Source organism: Cariama cristata, unplaced genomic scaffold (assembly GCF_000690535.1).
Source record: "Cariama cristata isolate BGI_N322 unplaced genomic scaffold, ASM69053v1 scaffold20301, whole genome shotgun sequence".
NCBI classification, from domain to species: domain Eukaryota; kingdom Metazoa; phylum Chordata; class Aves; order Cariamiformes; family Cariamidae; genus Cariama; species Cariama cristata.
Genome location: NW_009600068.1, coordinates 54,268 through 78,192, shown reverse-complemented (window position 1 = coordinate 78,192; position 23,925 = coordinate 54,268). Strand labels below are relative to the sequence as shown.

Sequence of the window (23,925 nt, the reverse complement as noted above, 5' to 3'; positions counted from 1 at the left end):
TTCAGCAGCTGGAGAAACACTGTGAAATGGTGGTCAGCTCCTTGGTAACCATCATTACCTTTTGTATGGTGGTGGTATTGGCAGTGCAACGATTCTTCTGTATCTGGAGAACTTGTGAAACCCCAATCAGCATGCCATTCTTTGTCTCAAGAAATTTTCCATCCAAAGGAATATTATTGACGAACTTCTGCAAAGGAGAAGAAAATGTCTGAGACAATAACCTTCAACTCCTTTTGCATGAATTGCTTAACAGCTGTCAGACAGTCACAGTAAGCAAACTTGTAAGGGTGTGCAAAACAGAAATGGGCGTATCCAGCCACCAGCCTTAGAAAGTGATACGTCAAGCCAGATTCTCAAATGGCAGAACAGTCTTCTTTCCTTACCTGGGTGCTGTTTTGATAAAACATTAGCCAGTAGGAGAGCCCTAACATGCTGTTCTTATGAATTCCACTTCTCAAGTCCGCGGGCAAGAGCTTCTCTCCCAGTACAATGTGGTACTGCACTGTCTCATTGTCCTAAATCCACAAAGAAACCAAATGTTAGGACTGTTTTGGCTTCCTAGACTACAATTCAGTCAAAGGTATGGCATAAGAAGAGTTCTTAAGCATCTGTAATGGTTAATTAAGCCCACAGAGCCTAGTAACTCCCTGTCACAGATGACTGATCACATCTGATGACTCTGTTACTGGATGAAGCTGTAAATGTTTTTTGGAACTTTTCAAAAGGTTGAAAATTGCCACAGATATGCCACAGCCAGCCAGGAGAGGGAACATGTTGTGCCACCTATCCACATACAAATCTACTCAGAAATTTGCATTTGGAGTCCAAATACTCTTCTCAGATTCCATTGCAACACCCCAGGAAACCCCCTCATTTCTCTCTGCCACATTTCTCCCAGTTTTTAGCATCAGATATGCTTCTCCTCTCCATGCTCAAATCGACTGAACTCAAGTTCATGATCTGACAGTGTACATGTCCCTGCACTTATTGCAATATATATTCAAACTGTAAGCAAGCAGTAAGCTTACCAACTGTGTCACATTGGCAGCATGGCAGTACTCCTCAATGGAATTATTTCCAGGAACAAAAATTGTATATTTTTCAGAGGACTCTATTTTTCCAATGAGCTGGTATTGCTAAAAAATGTCCAAACAGTAACATTAGCAATTACACTTGTACTCACTAAAAACTAAACCACACAAGAAATCAATTACAAAGGCAAGAGCGCCAGAGGAAATGCTTGAAAACGAGATGTACAACTTCTACTCAGTAACACATGTCTAATTGCTTGCTCCTCCTCCTGGGCTGACATAAGCACAGCTTCTCGATTATGAACAAGCCTTCCTTCCTTTTCCTCGAGGCTTCTCTGCCCTGTACAAGCATGAGAGCGCCTGTGGTAGACAGGTCGTCTTCCACTGTAATAACATGCCAATGATACAGAGATCTAACTGTAAGTATATAACTCTTTGGCTGCTCAAAAGAGCTTTCTTAGAAGATCCCTCACGAATGGTAGGAAACAGGTGGTCTCTCTTTTCTCACCAGGCAGTCCAAATTTTGGTCCACCAGTACAAGGTAAGGTGAGCATTCGCTCAAAAGACAGTTCTGACAACCACAACAGTGCTCACCTCAACTGCTTACCTGTAGCAACTCCTTGAATGTGCTGAATGAGCCAACTGTCTCGAGCTGTTTCTGCAGACCTGGAGGACTTGGTGGGATATTTCCTGAAGGCGGCAACAAAACCTGTGGAAAAAGCGAGTTCATAAGCAAGGTTAAGCAAGGGGCTCTGGGGGAAATCACGCTAGACTCCCACCCTGCTTGCAAGAAACGCAATTAGAAAAGGCCTCATTTTACACAATTCTGCAATAGCCTTAACTCTTCTTCTGTCAGCCAAGAGAAGAGGAACTCCCCTCCCGCTTGTCCTGGAGACAAATATGTCAAACGCTAAACACTGCTACACAGGAAACATCTGTCAGGACCTTGTGATAACCAAATATATTTTTGCCATTATATTCCTTCCTAACCATCCAGACATGTATTCCTCCTTGGCCTCATCACAGATGCTGCAACAAAACCTGCTGCTACAACTGCAGCATTTCCCAGTATTGCATGAACCGCTGTACCTTACTGATGACATGAATAATGCCATTGCTGGCAGGGATGTCGCTGACAACTATACTCGCGTTCTGGATGGTCAATACCTGCGAAAGTATCAGAGAGAGAAGTAAAAGGATTAGAAATTGCCAAGCAAGTTCAAAACAAATATATTGTTCGTTCAAGGTTGCACATGATTGATGTGGCTATAATTTTTGAAAGATGTCTGAGTTTGAGGGCATCAGCATCCCATCGAGTCTCCCCACTGGACACAGCAGCTCCTGAGCAGTTTAATTTGATATCGGTACATGTGTGTTACATAAGAAACCCTTACGTCGCTCCTGGTGTTTATCTGCCATCTGGTCTGTGGGTTGAGGGTGAGTAATTCTGGCCTGTCGTACTTTTTGAGCTTTTCACCAGTAAAGACACCTTCAAGAAAGTGGGACCTGAGGGGAACAAAGGCAGGTGAAGAAAAGATTAGGGCACTGTTTGTAGTAACAGGGAGGTAAGATCATACCACCCAACATTCACGCCTCTTGCATGAAGTAGTTAAGCACATGGAGAGTATGATGGAGGGAATTACTTCTGACGCTGTCTGCATCTACATGACAGGGAGAGTCTCTCTGTGCAAATATATGAAAAATAAACCCACTTGTCTGTGGTCTGTTATGTTTTAAATGCCTACTAAATTCTTTGCCTGCTAGATATTTAATCTTGCTTCTGTTATTTATCTCAAGATAACTATTGGTCTTGTACACGCAGAAATCCAGTTCATGGCTTTGTTACTGTTGTTTGGCACAGTAAAGTAAAGGCAGGAGTTCCCCCATACCTGACTAAAAATGGCAGCATGTAGGGTGTCAACCAGAAATCTTCCTCAGTCTTGCTCAAGTTTTTGATAGCTGCCTCCGATGGCACCAGGACAGTGACATTGATTTGTTCTGGGATGCTGAAGAGAGATTTCTGTTGTCCAAAGCACAAAAATTAACAAATAAGACATGCCACTGCCACATCTATACCTCAAAATACAACCCACAGCCATCCCACTCTTGCAGTCACGTGGAAGGGATGTGTGGAAAGACAGCATATGCTCAGCAGCACAGCAAGCTCTCCTGGGCATGGCAGGTAAGTGCTCTTGGCCATCAATGAATGCCACAGGTGGTTTAGCCAATACAGCTGACACTTGTTTGCCAAGGGAAAACCTGCTGCTTTAAGCCCTACTTTTGTACTTCAATTAATCTTCAAACCCATTCAATCATATCCATAAATCCTTTCTGAACCCTCAACATCAGTTTTGGGGGAGGCACCAAGATCATTTCTGGCAAAAGCGATGTATGCAGCAGGACAGGTAAGCTAAAGCTCAATTAGATGCCGTACATCATGGCATGCTTTCACAGGCTTGCTGCAGTCTCTGTTATTGCCACACTGGAGACAGGGAAGCAGTTACAAAAAAAGGAACAAACATACAGTCTAACTTCTCAAACCATGTTTTTCTGAAAAATAGCTATTATACCCCTTTTTCTTTCCCTTCTGTGCTATTTTATGACAACCAGGAGTTGCAGATGATACAACCATGAAAATTAAGTGTAGCACAGCCCCAGCTTCCTCCTGTGCTAGAAACCAGGCCCCCAAAACACACTCATGACCCTCACTCTGTCACAAACTCCAGAGCTTTTCTACACACCTGCTCTGTAATGATTTCTCCTTCGTTGTTGTTTTGTTTTTCTCTAATGAAAAACACAAATGGAGCTGCTTTTCCTCTAACAGCAGCATTCACAGAGACTTCACTTTTACAGAACTTACGCGTGCGGGTATCCCACGGCTGTTCTTACCTTAACCCAGTCATAGAAGCCTGCGAAGTGGGAATTCCTGGCCAGCTCCTTCCAAACAGAAACAACAGAAGGGTTATCCCTGCTGAGCATCGAGGTTGTGGGGCTGGGGGACCCAGGGTGGGGGAAAGGAGCCCTTTGCAATATCAAATCTGGCAGCAATGACTCAGACATTCCTCTCACCTCACAACTATTACAGGCACCATGTATCATAGGGAGGGATGGGCACTCCTAAATCCGAACTTCAGCCATTAAAACAAACATATTCCCAAATAAACAAACTCTTTTCAGCTCATTTGCAACTGCTCATGTTTACCAGGGATTGAACCCACAATGGCCTTTGATATTTCTAATGACAGAAAATGGGCCTAGCAGCTTTGACCTGAAAAACTTTCCGAACAACAAAGAAAAGATGACTTATTGCACAGACAGACAGGCATGAAGTAGCTTAGAAATTATGGCCAACAGTTTCATTGGCAATTCAATGGCCTTGGCATCAGTTCTGTCTCTATGGCCTTGGGACACACTTGTGCTGTCAGGCTGGTGCTGGGAGGAGGAGTCAACTCAGGTATCAAAGAAAAGGAAAGCGAGAGCAGAGCCATTTCTCTCCAGTCTCAAGAAGACCTCAGACATATGCTTGTTACTCACTTTTAGAATGTCCCCGTAGCACGTCATGCCATCCCCAATGTAGCCTTGAGGGCAAGCGCAGGATCTCTCTCCTCCGCCAAGGGGTACACACATAGCCTGCAAATCCAATGAAAGGAGAAATTAGAGAGCAAACACAGGTTATGCAGTGTTACACCTTCTAGGAATTGAATTCTGGCCTTCCATGGCCTGGGCTAGAGGAGCACACACAAGCACCTTCCTCCTGTTGCCTTTACAGGGCCAATGAATTTATAACTCATGCAATTAAGCCTAAGTGATAGCTTTGGTTGTGTGAACTCGCAAAAATCAGAGGATCCACCTTTGTAACACCTCAGTGGCATGCCAGTAAGATGACATAACATAAAACCTTGCATTTCTCTCAATGCCATGGCTGAAAAACCTGTGTCAGGGAGCAGAGGAACCTTCACTGCCATGCCAGCCTTGGGACAGCTCTTTAGCTACTCACCAAGTCATGGCAGCCACCGTTGTCCATGAGGCATGGGTTGATTGCATCACAGTTGTAGCCATCACCAGCATAACCCCTCTGGCAGACACACTTGCTCTGCAAGAAAGAGAAATTTCAGTTTTATAGACCTATCAGGGCATCCTCATTTGCTACCCAAAAAAGGCCTAAGGCAGCAAAAGCTATTAATTTATTTTCCCAAGTTTTCTTCCTGGTCCCTCAAGACCTGGAAATGTGGATACATTTTCTTAGCAGAGTATCATCCTCTGTCACAGCACACATGCTGGCTGGTTACTCAAGTGCACTGATCCCTCGCACTGCTTGGCTGTGGAGGGGTCACTTGAAGATGATGATTTCCATCTTTATTTCCAGCCTTTCAGGGAATGACACAGACTATGTAAATGGCAGAAAGAGAAGAGGGGTTAATTTCAAAGCTTCCTGCTTTCAAGATAGCTAGGAGAGCACTTGTATATCTCATCTCACTAAAATCTGCTACAGATTTGGCACCTTTTCTCAGCACATTGTCCAATGCTCCCCTTGCTCAGTGGGGAGAAGCACCTTGAGAAGCAGCACCCTGAGAAGCCACCTCTCCTGCGTGTCTTACTCCCCCTCAAGATGCCTGGCTCCCAGCTCAGCTCCCTCCACAGAGGGAGAGCACATGCTTTTCTCTGTATTTTAGCATCATCCAGGGACAATGCTGTGAGCTGGGAACAAGGGGAATGCAGCAAATAATGCCTTATACCAAGCCGCGTTATGGGGTGTAGTCTCTTCCCTTTGCTGTATAAAAGCTTCAGAGTAGAGCAGCAGCCTCAAACATCTCAGTGCATCTCACCACATGGAAGCACACTGTGTAGTTTTAGCTGCAGCCGGTGTTTCTGGCAAGCAGACAAGCAGGTTTTGCTGCTGACCAGCCCAATTTCTACCTCTGGCAATCCAAGGTCATCTCAGAGCAGCTTAGGGAATGTTAAGTCCACCATCAGATTGCTTAGCATTGATCATACCTGTCCAGGGCCAATATAAATGCAGTCAGCGTTGATGTGACAGTTCCCTCTGCTCTCCAGCACACAGTTGTCTATAGCCACGCAGGCCTTCCCGTCCCCCGTCCAGCCCGTGTTGCACTGGCAGGTGGCAGTGCCGGGGCCCGTACTGGTGCACAGGGCCTTCAGGAGGAGAGAGAGAAAAAGAATTACACTCAGCAGAAGAAGGGAGAAAGTTCAATGCAAATTCAGCAACAAATCTCCTTCATCAGTCTGTGGAGAATTTCTGAATGACCAACTCTGATTCCAGCACTGTAGGTGAGGAGTGGAAGCATCTTCTCCAGAAAAGTCATTGAGAACTTCATAATAAAGTGATTCTGGAAACATTTCGTGTTTTCAGGGCAGCCACTTGTGTCTAGGGTGGCTCAGAAATCCCAGGGCATTCCCTACCATCCTATAAAGCTCCTCCATTACAGAAGAAATATCCCCTAAAGAGGAGAATCAAAATCTCCTGCCTGGACATGTGGGATGGAATCAATGACGGAGGCCAGATCTCTCTCAGGAAAGACCTACTTTGTACCCAGTACTTCTATATGGCCCAATGTGTTCCTCTTGCTGAAGGGTCTAAATTATGATGAGGTCTGACCATTTGGCAGTCATTTCCATCAAAAAGCACCACAGTTTTTTACTAAGGATTATAATGTAGTGTTGATGGTTACTAGAAATATGAGTTGGAGCTCACAGTTAAGCTACAGCCTGAACACAGCAACAGAAAAACTAGCACATATCAGAAGAGCTTGAGGGGAAAATCAATTCAAACCAAAAATTATCTGTACAGCTTATCTCTGTAGCTACCAAAATATCTGGTGCAAACCAGCCAAACTGTCCTTGGGGTGTCGCATTTTGGCACCAATCTAAATGATTGACATTCTTATGACAACTGTGTCAAGGTACTTGTTATTCCACCCCATCTTACAGACAGGGAAAGTTAGCACACTTTCTGAATCTGAAACAGTCCCAGGAGTCCTGGATCCCTGCTCTAATTGATAGGAGCTGCTTCTCCACGCTTCGACAGTCTGACCCCACTTACATTCTGTGAACAGCCTCCTTGCTCTGGCTGACTGCACAGGTCGATGGGCTGGCAGGAAAACCCGTCACCTTCGTAACCATCCATGCAGATGCATCTTAAAAGTATAAGCACAAAAGGGACACACATAGCACAGCCCCTTCTGAAAGCCAGCAGAGAGTAAAAAGGCAGTTTAAGCCTCTCAAGCAAGCAAGAACCTGACTTTGATTTCTAGCAGGTTGGCTGCGTTACTCAAACAATCCTGTGCAACAAGTACACAGACATATATATACAATCACAGGGCTGGCAGCCTCACAGCCGCTGTGTGCCTGTACAGTGACAGTGTGCCCAGCTGAATGGGCATGCCAAAAAGACTGACCTTGCTGTGTCATTGAGGCTGCAGACAGCGTTCTGGTGGCAGTACTGGGACAGCCCGCTTGGGCCACAGTTCTTGGACGTCCTGTCACAGAATTTCCCAGTATAGCCTTCCTTACAGGACCAGGACTGACACACACCACCACTGCCAGGCCTGTTGTCACAGACACCATGGACACAGCCACAATCTGTTAAGCACATGAAGTAAGACCAGTAACTACAAAAAGTCCAGAATCCACCACAGTGCCAGCATTTTGTGGATTCCCAACTTTCCATCACAACCTCTTGTGGCACCAAATGATCATCCTATTTGTTCTTGACAGGGAGATGTCTGCTGAGAGACATCCATCACAACTCAAAATCTGGCCAGGGAACAGATCCTGTGACCACTTGGCTCTGTGTTTTTTATAGGCTGTAAGAACAGGCCCAAGTTTAGGCTATCAAGCTCAAGGTCCTTGTCAACTGTCTCTGATTTAGATCTTTCCTGCTAGGAAAGTAAAGTCCCACACCTAAATTTGGCTGATGTTTCCAAGACCTCCACCACTGTTGTATCAGCCATGTTTTCTCCACTGTTGTCTGAATGGATGACATAGACAGCTAAAGAAAGAGCATTGTTTAAGATTGCTCAAACCCAACCAAGAGTATTATTGAGGTTGCTCAACAGTAAAGAAACATCGGTATCAATAGGAACATCTGTGTACACCTGATCACAAGTCATTTAACCATGCCAGCAGGATGCGAGACAACCCTCGAGTCATATCCTTAGGCAACTTATAACCATAAAAGGATAAAATGAGAAAGGGGCTATTCCCCAAACGACCACCAGAGACCCTCTGAAGACCACTCCCCAAATTGAATGCGCATGCTTGACTACAAAATATACTGCTTTGCATATATAAATGATTTCTGAGTAGGGAAGGAGAATTCCTGGAATTAACATGAATATGTATGATTTGTATAGATAAATAATAGCTTTGAAACTTCACATGCATGCATGTGTTAGGAGGAGTGATCCCCCATGCACCTGGCGCTGAAATAAAGTAATGTCTGCTTTCCAATACTAAAATTATAGTGTTAGAGAGTTTTATTTTTCCATGATACACCCATGATAACATTTCTGTCACTTCTTTCGTGATGCTGGTCTTGCCAGAAGGGAATTCAGGATACATGAACCTGCACTATATCCTTGCCCTACATTTTCCTCTAGTCTCTCTATCAGAATTACCAACCTTCGTCACAGTTCTCGCCATGCTTGTTTGGGTTTGAACAGATGTGGCAGGCTATCCCTTTGAAACCTTCAAAGCAGTGACAGTTGCCATTCCCTTGTATGCCATCGCTGCACTGGAAGGAAAACCAAAAGAAAACCAAAGTGACTGAAACTCAGGGAATCAAGGCAAAGTCAAGGCGTTGATAGCTATCAAAGGCACTTTGATACTTGCGGTAAAAAACAGGACTTTGAAGAGTGGTGGTAGTAATACAAAATCCCACATAGTCAGAGCTGTCCCCAACAGCCATGATATGATTCACATTAGAGCTCAAGACAGAAAACCCACTGAGTACCTGCCATTCTCCCTGGATATTCTGCTGCCACCACTGTGGGCTTAGCCCTGGAGCACAAACTCTGAATTGTACTTATCTACAACAACACTCTCTAACCACACTGTCTCAACTGCTCATTGCAACACAGCAGGATCTTTCATACTTACATTTCCCCGGCCATAGCATGGACTGGAAAATCCCCCTGGGCATGGCATGCAGTCCGGACCAAAGAATCCTTTGCAGCATCCAGGTTTCTGAAACAAAAGCAAAATTGGTAAGGTATAATGTGACTTAACAAGAATTGTCAGGAGTCATCCTGCCCTCATAGTTCTGAAATGCTGGTTCTCCCCTCTGCCATGGACTGAAATGGACTGTCTCATTTGGCATCTGTATTTCCAGGAGCTCCTGCCCTTAAATTATATTTCAACAACACCCTTCTTCTGCTCACCACCTATTCTTCTCTGAATAAATTACTATTTTCTGCTCTCTCTCTGACTTCAACAAATAGGGTCCATGTTTTCTATGAGCTTTTATTTCTTTAATAGTGCTGGCCCACTCACTCCTACTTTATCCTTGCTGAGGACCTCCTTTGGAGGGATGTAGCAGTCCTGGATCACAGGTGGAAGAACAATCACAAGACAAACAATCAGCAGTATTTAATGAGACACCTACAAATCTCTCCATATAGTTGGTACTGTGAGAGCTCAGGAGCTGCAGATAAATGTGAGGTCCATAAACTCACTAAGAGCAACTTTCCTGAACCATCTGACAGTATTTCATAAACAGGATGCAATAACTTCACAGCTTACAGCACTTTCCCTGTGCTCAGCTTCCTATGGGAGAAACGCTAAAACCAGGGCAGTCTCAGAGAAAACGTGCCACAGCTAACACTGCACCATTTGTCTCATGGCTTCCTCCAGCTTAGCTGGTCACAACTGGTGTGCTTTATTTTATTTATTTATTGTACTCAGGTTTAACTGAGCTGCTTTCTAACATTTGCAGCAGGTTGGTACCCTGTGTTCTCTGTTTTTGCCAAAGAAAAAGCAGGTAGCCAGTTCATCTGATGGTCCTGAGGACAGCACTTTGCATGGGACAGCCTTCCTTTTGCTCCCATCCAGTCTTCTCTCAGCACAAGGAGTCAAAGTTCTTCTTGATGAATGAGGAAGAGGAAAGCTGAGCTCCTTTCAAAGGGATTGTGGTTTTCCATCACACTCACCGTGACGGTTTGATTGCAGTACCTGGCGCATCCCTTCTTCAGGACATTCAGGCCTTGTGGATCATGGATGTAAACACATTCTTTTGGGAAGAGCATTGGTTCCTGTACAAACAAAACCAGTCATCAGCACTGTAACCTTGCCCTTTGCTCTTTCTGTTGTAGAGAGCAACTATGCCTATCTCTGAGCCGAGGAAGTTCACAGAGGAGCCAAGGTGAACAAGGTATCATTACAGCATTCCTATCATGAAAGAAGGCACATGGTGGCTTCCTCTTGCTCCCAGCAGTCCCCAAGTCTGAGCCAAGGTGCTGCCCTTCTGTTCTAATAACAGTGTCTGTGATAAGGGAGAGAGGGTTAAAAAGCGGGAGGGAGGAAGGGAGAGAGAGGAGAGAAGGGGGAGAAAAGGGCCGGGGGGAAAAACAGAGGGTAAGAAAGAGGGGAGGAAAGAGAAAGGAAATGGGGGGAAAGGCAGGAGGGAGGGAGAGTGGGGCAGAGGAGGAGTAAGAAAGAGAACGAGGGAGTGAGGGAAGGAGGTGAGACAGAGAGTGTGAGAGAGAGGGGAAAGGACTGCATATAATTTTGGAACAATGCTCAGTGACCTGTCATGGTGTTAGACACAGGCAGAATTGGACCCCAGATGATTCTGGCTTCACCTGCCTCAATCAGAGAGGAAAATGAGTGACTAGCAATTTTGCAGAGCTCTGTTCCAGACGTTCATGCTGAGATCGCATCAGCAAGTTCTCCTGAAAGTCAGATCTCTCCGAAGCCGCCCAATAGTTAACAGTGCTGAACACCTCTCTGGCTTTCACAAACAACATCTTGGACCTGGCCTTCACATGGGGATTTCCTGGAACTTGCTGTTCTGCTAAACTCAGCATGGGATAACCCAAACACCACCTCCCCGCCGCCTTCTCCTTACTCCACCTTCAGCTAGTTCTGCTCATCTCTGAATCAAGAGGGAGCACAGGCCAAGAACAAATTGTTTCTCAACCTCTGTAGTGCAGAAAGCTTGTTGTGATTCTCTGGTCGTGGTATAGGCAGAGGTAGTACTGGATGGTTCTAGTGGGATCAGGCTTGGTTCTAACAGTCTGGAGGAGCTAGCAGACTCAGCACGTGAGCAGGAAAGCTCTGCCTGAGGCACAGCAGATGTGCTAAAAGCTGCAAGTCTACAATTTCATTTAGCTCAGACTGCCTCAACCGCTCTCTCCATTGATTCAGCAAACAGACTTCAAAATAAGAAATAGCACAGAGCAGTTAGTGGGTGACAGTCTGAGATCACAGAGCATGGATATGTGGGGAGTACGTATCCTCTAACAAGCTTCTCTACCGATTGACTTTCCTGCTCTCTACTTATTTGAAAGTGGCTTGGGTTAGAAACTATCAGTGCGTCTGTATGTCATCATGCAAAAAAGAAATTACTGAAATAACCACAAATATTTACCATTTCTTTGCTGCCAGGTGGGCAAACGCTGTTGTTGAGGGCCTCACAATCCACACAAGAGCCCTGTTAAGAAAACAAGAGGGGAAAATTTAATCTTCTCAAAGGAACCAGTTCCCCATGCCAAGAAAACTACAGAGCTACTGCTCCCAGTATATATCCAAAACATCACAACATATATCAGAAACATTCCTAGGAGAGAGATTCCACACTCTGAAATAGGGTAAGTTTATCAGTTAAATAAAATGACTCCTTTGTCTCCAGGAGATGCTTCTACCTCACTGCAAGATGATGAGGTCTGTCTCCACCTTGTGAATCTATCAACCACTAGACATGCAGCTATGCTGGAAAACACTTTGTGCATCCATGCAGCAGGTCTCACTAAACCAGCAAGTTATATGGACCCTCTGACCACTTGGGATTAACTGTGTCTCTCCAAATCAGGTGCCTCTTGCCTATTCAGAGCCTCATCTTCTTTCTTCAGCAACCTACCAACGATCAAATTTGGGAGCAAGCACCTAAAATAAGGTATTCAAAACCGTTCAGGTAAAAATATTGCACTGCACTGGTACCTCCTGCTACTGAATGACTGCTTCCTGTCCAGCCGACATGACAGCAATGCTGATAGTGATGGGAACAAACATTGCGAGCCAAGTCAGCAACTGTGGTGTGAAGAAGATCATACAAGGACTTATGAAAAGGCAAATGTACTTCTGAATCAAAGGTAGCATGGGTGCAAGAAAAGAGAAACAACCTAAAAGGAACATTTGCTGATTGCCAGGAAAGCAGTGCCAAGTGCTAGCAGAAGAAACACTGACAGTGCTGAAACTGCCTAAGTTCACATCAGGGGACCCCTCAGAGAGAACACATTTCCCAAATGCAATTTACACAGCCTGCTTTTGTCCCTCCAGGCGAGTGTGGGGTCTACAGCAACCGCTAGCGTGAGAATGGGAGAAGCTGACTTACCGTCACAATTTTATGTTGCTCTTCATTGCATCTGTGTGGTAAAATGGGAATTATTGAAGGAGGGATGAAGATGCCGTCCAAGGTATGAATAATACCATTTGATGCCACAATGTCTCGCATGTTTATGGGGATCCCTGATTCACCCATCAGAATTCTTCCCTGATGCAGAGACACAAATAATTTATCTGCATTTTAGCCTGTCAGACTGTATCAACTACATAAAGCCAATGCAGGAAACAGACAGTACACAGTATCAAGTGCAACCACACAAACGGTCAAGCCTCTTAGTGGAGTCACAGGTTGGATAAGAAGCAAACTAATTCAATGACCTTATTTAAGTCTAGTTTTTTAAGCAAAGGAGGAAGCAGAGATGGGCTGAAACCACATTGTTCAGAACTACATCCAGACTTTCTCCTAGCACAGGAGAGTATCCCCAGAATTCATACTTACGTCTGCACTGACGTTGATGGTGAGTATCTGGTTAGCCATAGTAACAATGTGTGGCATCATTATCAGTTTCTCTACAGTCACCTGAAATAACACCACAAGGGGACAGTACCATGAAAAAGCAGGGTCATTTCAGTACAGTTTACAGAAACCTTCCATGATTCCCACCACTTAAAAAAAACTCCTAAAGGGGACTTGACTTTAAAATTTACATTTCATGAAATACCTTAAACACAAACAATGGGTCAGAGGGAAATCCCAGACTTTGTGTGAATTGTTTGTGTGAATACCACAAACACAGAGGCGCCAGCAGCAGCAGCCTTGGTTACCATTCCTTGTGTAAGTAACAGTCCAGCTCAGCCGAAATCAAGTCTCACCAATAGGGTCTCTTACTAATACAGCTGCAAGTAGAGTCAGACTAATAAGGGGATTTTCCAGGACATATTCAATAAACGATGAAAGCTCAGCCAGAAGCATAATAGAGAACAAATTTTCACTTAATAAACAAGCTTATTTCTAAAGGCAGAAAAAAATAAGCTGCAGCTACTGTACTGAGAAACTTTAGTGATTTGAGAAATGAGAAGTCCTGAGAACCAAGACAATGGTTACTTTTGTATCTAACAGGTTAGCAAAAAAGTAGCTCAGCTTGTTACTATGTTGTTATTCATCAATCGCAAACAAAACTACATTTTGCTCTTCTGTCAAAGTGCTGCTCATTTTCTCTGTTGGAATTATGAAAATCACAAGGACTGACACGTGCTTCTCAGTAAAGAATGGGAATAATATTGATATTTCTTAATGAAGGACACAACATTGCACCATAATGCTTGAGTATTCACCTCCTCCACAGGTTTTATGTCTAACTTTAAACATTTCTCTTATTTATTGTATAAGGGAAAATGCCTTGTTGATGCCCTGTATTGCTTTTATTTACCCTGCCATTATAGTACGCAGCAATGTTGGTGCAAGAACAGGCAGTAACGGGTCAAACCATAGGCTCACTTGCACCAGTTCTCCATCTCTAACTTTAGCCACTGGTGGAGCCCAAGGAGAAAGGAAAAGGAACAGGGAGTTTGGACCAGTTCTTCGCTTGGCTGTACCTTTTGTGTTGCTGCTCTGAGTGTTCTAGGGAAACTGCAGGCTGGAGAATTCATAATTAAGGTACTCTCCTAATTAATAGTTTAACAAATTAAAGTCATAACAAGAGAGTATTTGCCTGCAGCAAACTCTGCTGGACTATTTTCATTGTAAAGGTCATCCAACTAAGGAGCTCCATCACTCCCAGGAAATTCAGAGTTTTGTGTTGGAAGAGCGCAAGCTATCCCTTTCGGCACCCCCTTTTGTGGTAAACATTTTGCCTCATCAGACTCTGAATCACATCTCTGCTGCTCCAGGGGAAGTCCAAGAAGTAGCAGCTGAAGTATTCAAGACTCTGACCTCTAAGCCAAACAACACAGTTGATATCATGCTGGCCCAAAGGACCTCAATTATCTGGAATTAGAGCTGCCTGCCTTACCGCTGCTGAAGTGTAGATATGATGTTTCACGAGCTCCTGAAGCTTATTTATGCCCTAGCAAAAAAAACAGAACATAAGAATTAGACACCTCTTCAATGCTCAGGAGTAAGGGGAGGCAACCACATTTTCTTTTAACCAGTGACTGACAATGCCAATGTACTATAGCAGTAAATTCACTTGGCAAATGAGTTCCTTCATTTTCCCCTACCCAAAGCTGGGGTGAGGAAAGCAAGCCAATTAGATTTAAACAATCTGGTTAACTGTATTTCTCATTGCAGGTTCCATCAGCATTCACTTCTCTCCCAAAGCCTTACAGAAACAGAGACACGCTTTAGCCATCTCCACAAAGAACAGCTTTCAACAACGATCAGGTGCATTGCACAAGCCATTCCAGCACAGCCTAGTGCAACACAGTTAGCTCAGGATGCCTTAAAGTACTACGAGCTCTCACCTCTGTGAAAAGATAAATGAGCCTTCCATCTCGCAACTTATCCACACCATCATTGCTGGGTGCAAACACAGTGAAAGGGCCTGGTCCATCCAGTATTGCGGGCAGGCCACAGTTCTGCAAAAACAAGAGAAGATTTCATCATGGATCTAGCATGAGTCAGTGAGGGGGTCTAGCAGGAAGGGAGAGGAAACTGTAAGCAACCCACTAGAGTCAAAGCAAACATATATAAGAGGCAACAGGACACCATGGATAGGTATGTAATATAACAGAGGTATAAATGCCACAAAAACATAGCTTGGACAATGAAGCCACTGGTGTGAATGCAGCTAATCTGAACAAGCGAGTACTGGGCTAATGCTCCCATACATATAAATATATATATGTACATATATATATACATACATATACAGAGACTAAAACTGTATCTTTTTGCCTGAAGAGAAGAAAAACAAGTCTATAATCACAATTGCAGTTAGTGAATTTTATAAACAACTAACAGTCAAAGAACTGAAAACAGGCAGGCCAAGATTGCTGTGAGCAATGCTAGAGCAGATCCAGATGACTCTGTTCAAGATAAAAGGAAAATCAGTCCCTAGTGAAAATACTAATTTATAACCTGAGGACTGCTTTTATTTAGAGATCTACACCCCAAAACAGGTAGCTCCAATCTAGCTTGGCATGGGCAGTCAGGAAACCTTTACTCTTTGTCCTGACAGTAGTCAAGAACTAACCCCACTTTCGAGAACAAACTCCCCAGGGCCAGGGGAGAGGCAAAGGGGAGGTGGGGAAGCAGATGGGAAAGAGGCGTGTATGTTTGCTGCTTGTGCCACATCCCCTATAGATGTGAAAGCTCCCATATTTCCCATCACATTTGCTTATGTAAAACACACAAAATAAGAAATGACAGAAAAAAGCATCCAGAAAGCAAGCCAAACCACTGAGATGTATTTAAATGTTATTCAAAGTTCCCACAAAACCAGCAGCAGGCTTTGCAACAGCAGCAATGCCACACCTTCCTGGGGCAGACACAAACATACTTACCTCCAGTATAGTTTCAAATCTACTGAAGATGTCCATTGATGCAAGGATCTCACCAATGGTTTTCTACAAGACACAAAGAGGAAAAAAGTAGCTGGGGCTGAAGCAACATCTGAGCACATACTGGAATGCCTTTGGCCAGTTTACGTTTGTGCTTTGCATGTAAACATCTACAAGAGACTATCATTGTCAAAGTCTTCAAACCCTCCATATTTGTCAGTTGACCTAGCAAGGACTGAGTCTGTAACTTCAGCACAAACTCCTTCCCATGCACAACAAATCAGATTTTCCAAGGCAACATGCACTTGAGTACCCTTCTGCTTTCCTACTCCAATCTGCAGATTAAATTAAATGAAGAGGCAATTGCTCACTATCATTAAAACTACAGACACACTACTTCCAGCAATATACAAATCAGTTCTGGGCTGGTAGGCAGTGGAGCTGCTCTGTCATCTCAAGTCTCCCTGTGCTTCGAGGACAAGTGTTCACTCTGCCACCTGCAAATGAGCCCCAATGCTGAGAAAATACAATACACAAGCATATTCCTGAAAACACAGAGGAAATAGATGCCTTCCTTTTTGCCGTGTTGCCCATTAAGACAAAGGTAACAAGAGGAATGCCCCTTCAAGTACCAAAACTTGTTAAGGGACTTGCCTGACCTTTATTTGCAGGAATCTGCATGTTTTTTTGGCAGAAAGTGCTTCCCATAGAACATGCAGAGACACAGAACAGTATTTCCAAGGGTACAAAGGGATTTGATGCCAAAAATGGCTGATGTGATCACTAGCCTTCATTGCAAAGCTGACATCACAAGGGAAGGAAAAGTCTGAAGGAGTCCAGAGAAAGACAAACTCTGCAGGGAGCTCTCTTACTGTCCTGCCATCCCAGAGCAGCTGTAAACTCTTCCCTGCAGGTACCTGAACACACAAACACAGATGTCCAGCTTCCCTTCCAGACCTCAGACACTCCTTTTTGGAAAACATCCTTATGCAGGTATTAAGACTGAGAGCATCTTAAGTGACAGCAGACTTAAATATCAGTAATGGGCACAATCAAATCTATATGAACACCCAAAACTTGTACAATTGATACACCATCTTCAGGGCACTTCTGCTGAAGAGCTACTAACACTCAATACAACACTCTGGCTGCCTTTTAAACACACAAAATACAACCATAATATTACACAGTCTGACTGTTTTTACAGATTAATTACAATGGTGTAAAGTAAGTGCAAACTACTACCACAATCATACCAAATTCAAGAGCTTGTATCATTCTATGAGCAATTTTTTTGCAAGGAGGTAGGATGTGACAGGGCCTGTTTTCTGCATATAGAAGCAATATAAAAATGCTCAGGCATAGCAATGTAGTACCTATAGCAAAATCGTCTCCCAGCTAATAGAGAAAAGTGCTTAGCAGAACTTGAACCTGAAACCCCTGCCCAGTGTCTTAAATTCAAGACATGACTGCAAAATGCAAAAGTCTAATGATTATTTGTCCTTGTTTTAAATTTTTTCAATGCAAAGACAACTTTTTGATTATCATTTCAAAATGCAATACAGACCTACGAAAGAAAATCTTCATTTGATTTTTCTGTGAAAAACGCTTTTTCAATATTTATCTTGTAAGATACGTATTCTGTAAGATACAATTGAAAAAGAGCTCATTTGCTATGAAGGGAGTGATCTTACTCATGAAAGTAGAACTCTCTACTCATCCAAGCACTGTAAAAGCATCATTGTGAGGTCTGTATCTGACTTATGCAGTGCTCTTAGCTACTTTTGATGGTATGCTGACATAATAGTACCTAACAGGCCTTATCAGGAGCTGAAAACAAAATAAATAGCCTTTTCCCTTTAAAAAAGCCTCATTGATTTTGAAGTTTAATGATGAAAATGGATTTTTTTTTACATGTTTATTCTGCTGCCCCATAAAACAGAAGAAATACAAATGTCTGTGTACCTGTGGGGTTCTGAGGTTGTCAGTGCTGGTTTTTTTCCTTAGGGTGTTAACGATATGCATGATGCCATTGGCTGCTGGTAGGTTCGATTGCAAAACATTGTACAGTTCCCCCGGCAGGTCTTGATATCGAAATGTTTTCATGTACATCTGGATAACAATAAAAGGTTATTTTCTTCTGGTATATCTGTGTTATCACGATAGATCTACAAATCATTGTTCCCTTCAGTGCTCTCTGCCTATGGGTCAGCAAAGTGAAGGCACAACCAGCATTACTCTGGAAAATGTAAATTTAAGGGGTGGCCTGGATATTAAACAAACATCCCACCTCTACTTGATATTTTGATCCTGAGAGGTACTTTTAAGTCTTAATACAGAAAGAAGACCTAATCTGGGACAGTCAGCTCTAGAATTAAGTTTGTCTGAGTGTGAATGGTGCTTGATCCCAGCTCTGGATCACAAAAGGGTGCACTGATCATCAAGTAGCTGCTGCATCAGCCTGCCAAATACAAGGAGAGAGGCACGGTGCCTCCTGGGCACCAGAATACAGAATCTGGAGGCAAGCCTGGAACTACAGCTTTGATTGTAACTTTTATTGGCTCATAACGCCAACAAGGAGTCTTCATAACAAAGCCGAACCAGTGAGGCTCACTGAATTATAAGGCACGTATCTGGTCCTTCCATAACGTATACAAGCGTGCACTGAATCTGGGTGTATGGAGGTGTTCCAAGGGCAACCTACAAACTAAACATCAAGGTATTGGTGCTGCAGCCATAACCCAAGTTCAGGCAAGCACAACTTCCCCATGCTTTTCATTTCACCACATGCACTTCTTGAACTGCTCTTCCCTGCTCTGAACTTCAGTTCACATCACTGAGGATTCTGGCTGAAACAAAGGAAGGGGAGGCCAGACTTCCCAGATCAAAAGACTCCTGAGTAAACAAACATGAAAAAAATTTAAAAGGAGCATTGACAAGCTCTGTTCGGATTCCCTGGCTCCAAATAGTGCTTTGTCCTTTTGATGCATGCAGGGTGCATGTATTACGACCTAGACCTCAAGGCCAAGGCTGGATCCTCAGAGAGGAAACATACGGCTCTCTCTTGGCCAGCTGTGAGCATGCATGCAGGAAAAGTGCAGGATGGAGAGAGAACAGTGGATGCTGGAAAATATGAGTCAATTGGAAAAGGGAAAAGGGAAAAAAAAGCCTTCCATATCAGAACATAATGATGAAAAACTCTTTGCTAGGACAACTAAGAAAAATAAAACAGAAAGAGGGGGAAAAGGGAAACTGGAAGAGAAAATATTCAGCATGTGGCTGTGTCCAAGCACACAATCTCCAATCTCAGCATTCAGTCTGAAGAGAGACTTTGCTGCCTCTTGCACGTCAGCCACATGGATATTGTAGCTGCTAACAGGGCAGGGAAAAGATCTCTTCTCCAGAATACAAATACAGACCAAGGAAAGACCATTCACAAGTCAGATTCTGGCTAACTAGTTGTCTGCAAGACAAGAGAAGTGGTTGCTTGGCGTGTCTGGTCTTAAATTACCTTGTTTTGGGCTCCACAAAGGAGCTTGTTGTTCTGATGACAGGCAGGCTGATTAGATAAAAAAGTTTTCTGGTTAAGAAAGTGCATCAAGGAAGCTATGCTCAAACTCCAGTCTGTCCTACATGAAAGCACCAGTCTAGGACTTCAGTTCAGGAGATCCTTTACCTGGCTACTGAATGTTAGCTGATGTCCTGACAACGTCCACAGAGTCTTGGCTTTTACCATGTCGTCTACCAAATGCAGACCAGGAACAATGTGCATTCTGCACAAATGCTCAGCAGTGGTATCCTTTGGGGAATAAAGACCACATAGAGAAGATAAATTATATGTTCTTTCAAAAACCTCATTTACTGAAAGAGCCATAACATTACCTTTCTTCCAGCTAAAACACACATAGAGAAATTCTTAGCATACAAGATTGAGCTTCCCTCTTCATTTTTGTTCACTGGAGTAGCACTGTGGCACATCTTTTGCTTCTGTTTGTGTACACATTCAAACACAGGGAGACTGATTAACCTGCAAGTGACTTTACAGGAATCCCTAGACAGAAACCTATTGGACTCGGACAATTTAAAAACTATCCTTGCGTGCTCCAGATTATAAAACTTGCCGAAGCTCCCCATACACAAGCTTTGTTTATGCTGGACTATGTACATGGTCTAAGCTGTTGAATTTACATTTAATTTATTCCTTTCTTTTCTGAGCTTTCCATCACTGGTGTTTTTTTTAAGACAATCCTCTGTCAATACTGATTTAAGTGGAACTGATCCTTGTCAACCAAGTAGACTAGATAACTCGGGGGCCTTTCCTGATGTATTTTCTATGAATCCAGAAGTTACCATGATGACCTAGGCACAGCACCTGACTTGTATTAGTGGAAACCTCTGCTCAACAAGGTAGTAGGAAGACAGCTGATCTCCCTGGCATTTGTAGGTTAGGAGTTGCTCCCTAGACTCTATGCGAGTTACTGCCACTGCATAGATAGCTTTGCTATCAAGCAAAGGAATGATATTTCTAAACCAGTTGGAAATGTAATGTTCAAATGGGGTTGGTTTGTCTGGATTATTTTTAAGACATTTACCTTCTTATATCCAAGCGCTAGCTGCAAGCTAGCTGTCACCTGAAACACAACAGGCACCTTGCCTAGCACACAATTAAAAACCCTACTGCATGAGCTGCATTTGTAGCTCATGTGTTCTGATTTTTAGCTCTGTCCTGGGAAAATGGCTTATATACCTTCTTATCCTAATGATGGATAGCCTGGTTGTGGGCTTAACTGTGCAATAACTACTGCAAAATAACACAATTTAATTAAAAAATAAATATAATAATACGACCTGCAGGACCTACTTGCTGAAGCCTAGAATTCTCAAACTCTTGTCCTGGCTCCTATAGCAGTTTTCTCCAGCCCTGCCATACTTGCTGTTCCCATTAATAAAAAGAGCTCTTCTCAAGAAGTTGACACCATACCCACATCTAGGGCCATAGGCCGAAAATCCAATACTTTGATGCAAATCTCAGCCCTTTTTGAAAAGCCCACCCTCAAGTAGTGAAAAGCCACCTAAAGTTTTGAGAATAGTCACACACAGAAGGTTTGAGCTTTAAATGAAGAATGGCCAGAAAAACTTCCTGACATTAAAAACAAACAAACTCTGTCAATATTGAAGAGAGAGAATAGAGGTTTTAAAAATAATGCAAGGGATGTAACATCCTGTATGAGACTGCAACTTAACCAGACAATGAAGAGTCTTCCCAAGAGATTGCTTCTATAAATACTGCCTTCCAAAGTTCCTCTCTCATGTGCCAATTCGTTTTTACAGGCTGCAGAACTCAGGCAGGAAAGAAATCTAAGACAGCAAAAGTTTGCTAAACCCAAGAAAACTTACATTAAATTCCATTCTATCGTGAATCGGAAGAAGGGATGGTACAAAGACTGTGAAAGGCCCATATTTACTCAGCAACACTGAGCAACCAGAAGCTGTAAAAAGAATAGCAATGTTAGTAGTTACTTGGCATATAGCTTAACTCCAGCAGTAATTACTCCTCTTGTTAACAGCACAATTCAATCTACACATTTTTGGCCTGATGCAAGTAACTAGTACTTGTTTACAAAGAACCAGAGGGAATTTGGTATTGGTATCTGCCCAGCTTGGTTGCTACTGGTTTTAAGCACTTGCCCACAAGACTTCTGAAGGATTGCTGGTAACTTTGGTCCACTTTGAATCACCGCTGAAATCTGCAGAATATTCATAATGATTTTGTTCCCACATGCTTACCACCTTATTCTTGGGCCAAGTGTCCTCTGTCTTCCCCTTGAAACAACTAATTTTGGGGTTTCATCAGGGTTTATTGAGATTAAATACTTCTTGAGAAGCTGCTATGAACTCACAATTGTCAAGTCTTCACTCAATCATCAATGGCCCACCAACAAAGTCCATACCAACAAAGGTCATTAGGTACTAAGTCCCACTGCACAGAAGTTAGGAACCAACAGATCTTCATGTTGTTGCCCATAGCACAAATCGTTATGGAAAACATACGCAAAAAAATAAATGTTGGCAACACTGATATGTAGCAGGGAGGGGTATTCACAAAAGTTAAGCTGAGCTTTAAGCCCTGTCTGTATGCTACTGTCAAGTTAGCAGAGATAGAGAAGACTGTGCAGAGGATGAGTTGGGGAAGGTATCTAACATAAATATGCTTTGACATGAGCCAAAGTGTTCTTATTCTTTGCTTGGATTACAGTGAGGCAAAAATTAATCTTTGCAGATATCACTCCCCACTCTTGCAGTACACAGGTTCTAAAACAGTCTTCTATGCTTTGCAAAGCAATTCCTCCCTCAGAAAGTACCATGGTGCATAGAATAAAGCCTTCTGATTTCTACAATAGCCACTAACACATGTGTGCTGGCAAGGAGGCTGTTTAAGGGCTTAGCAGACGTTCTACTAAGTACAGGACCCATGACACACCAGCCTCAAGCATCACCACTAGAAAACTCAGCTGTTGCTGAGCCTTCAACATAGATACTGCAGTTGGAGACACACTGGTGGTTTGATACAAATGGGTCTGAATCACTCCTTCAAGGCACATTTTTCTTCTTCTGTAGATATGGTACATCCTTCACCAGGACTGTCAAATACCTAATACTCATCCACAGTGCTCTCTGTCAACAGTCTCCCCAATTCATAATCCAGAATGGGTAATATGAGTTCAGAGATGTGATGTGTTTAATTTTGCAGCCCATGGTCAGACACTGCAAAATAGATCTATTATGCCGAAAGATCTATTATGCCTTTTCTGACACACTCTTGTCCCCGTGTTTGTTCCATTCCCCAAACAAATTCAAAAGACATTTACCAAACAATTTCCTGGCGACATTTAATTTCCCAGCAAACTTTCCTCGTGAATTATGCTGATGTATCTCACTCAAGAGATCTTTATAGCAACTTCTCCCATCTCCAATCTCCCCTTCTTTACACACACAGCTAAGAGACAAGAATGAAACATAACAAACCATTATAAACCAGTTTGCAACACTTTCAACAAATGTGAGTAGAACAGCATGGCAGTATCTATGCTTGAAAGACAAATCCCAGCTTCAAGGTGTAGGTAAGAGCTTAGTAACTTCTGCCTAAACTCAGTGACAGGAAAAAAGATGCACACGTCCAGAGTGCAAGCAAATTTGGAACTACCCAAAGAGAATGAAGATGCTTTCTCAGATACAATCAACATAAGGATTGTCTGCTCCAGAGTTCAGGGTACAGATAGCCACAATATATTTATTGACACCATTCTAATTGGATATTCAGTCAGTACCAGTCATGACAGCATCTGAAAATTTGAGGTAATATGTAAAAACCACAGGCTAAGTGTAAGTCTAGCAAACAGCTCCTATGTGACCCCTCAGCTTCAGCGAGAAGTGCCAGCCAGCTCAAGCACATCAGTTAGCTGCGGTTCGTCTTAGACTTAGCGAGGGCCCCAGGCAGGCTAATGACTCTTCCAGAAAAGCTTATCTACATGTGAAAATCTCCGTCCTGATTCACACGGATTTATAGTCATTACTCAGAGACTACTTAAGATCACTGGCCGATAACTATGTTTTTTCCCGTTTGGGTTTTGTCCAAGTATCGGCTCTGCTCTTTCTGTTTCAGGGATGCAAAGACATGTGACACAGGAGGAATTTGACATTACTCCAGCCTCAGAGGGCTAAGTGCCAGCTCCTGGGGAACAGATACACTAAGGCAGGGACTGTGCAGAACACCGTGTCCTGCACTTTGCTAGCATATCTTCAGAAAGGGAAACCACTGCATTTTAGTTCTGGCCTGGAGAAGACAATAAGCAGGTAGATGCTAACAGATTTA

The 23,925-nt window shown here is 43.2% G+C and overlaps 1 protein-coding gene across 1 annotated transcript in view; it reads right to left on the bottom strand.

The window, feature by feature from the left end:
* Window positions 1-23,925, bottom strand: part of STAB1 (stabilin 1) — a gene marked incomplete at its 3' end in the record, with an annotated part of 59,775 nt that overhangs the window by 20,872 nt on the left and 14,978 nt on the right. The window contains exons 11-37 of the mRNA XM_009709921.1: window positions 22,922-23,049; window positions 21,450-21,541; window positions 20,645-20,683; window positions 19,729-19,851; window positions 18,018-18,164; window positions 16,056-16,118; window positions 15,015-15,128; window positions 14,564-14,617; window positions 13,051-13,131; window positions 12,601-12,759; window positions 11,638-11,700; window positions 10,199-10,300; window positions 9,150-9,236; window positions 8,673-8,784; window positions 7,448-7,631; window positions 7,093-7,186; window positions 6,027-6,185; window positions 5,029-5,124; window positions 4,566-4,661; window positions 3,921-3,968; window positions 2,921-3,051; window positions 2,426-2,537; window positions 2,121-2,198; window positions 1,639-1,740; window positions 1,029-1,136; window positions 384-515; window positions 59-187 (exon numbers count right to left, since the gene is read on the bottom strand). Of these exons, the coding sequence (XP_009708223.1) occupies window positions 59-187; window positions 384-515; window positions 1,029-1,136; window positions 1,639-1,740; window positions 2,121-2,198; window positions 2,426-2,537; window positions 2,921-3,051; window positions 3,921-3,968; window positions 4,566-4,661; window positions 5,029-5,124; window positions 6,027-6,185; window positions 7,093-7,186; window positions 7,448-7,631; window positions 8,673-8,784; window positions 9,150-9,236; window positions 10,199-10,300; window positions 11,638-11,700; window positions 12,601-12,759; window positions 13,051-13,131; window positions 14,564-14,617; window positions 15,015-15,128; window positions 16,056-16,118; window positions 18,018-18,164; window positions 19,729-19,851; window positions 20,645-20,683; window positions 21,450-21,541; window positions 22,922-23,049 (2,833 nt within the window). The remainder of the gene's footprint in view (window positions 1-58; window positions 188-383; window positions 516-1,028; window positions 1,137-1,638; window positions 1,741-2,120; window positions 2,199-2,425; window positions 2,538-2,920; window positions 3,052-3,920; window positions 3,969-4,565; window positions 4,662-5,028; window positions 5,125-6,026; window positions 6,186-7,092; window positions 7,187-7,447; window positions 7,632-8,672; window positions 8,785-9,149; window positions 9,237-10,198; window positions 10,301-11,637; window positions 11,701-12,600; window positions 12,760-13,050; window positions 13,132-14,563; window positions 14,618-15,014; window positions 15,129-16,055; window positions 16,119-18,017; window positions 18,165-19,728; window positions 19,852-20,644; window positions 20,684-21,449; window positions 21,542-22,921; window positions 23,050-23,925) is intronic.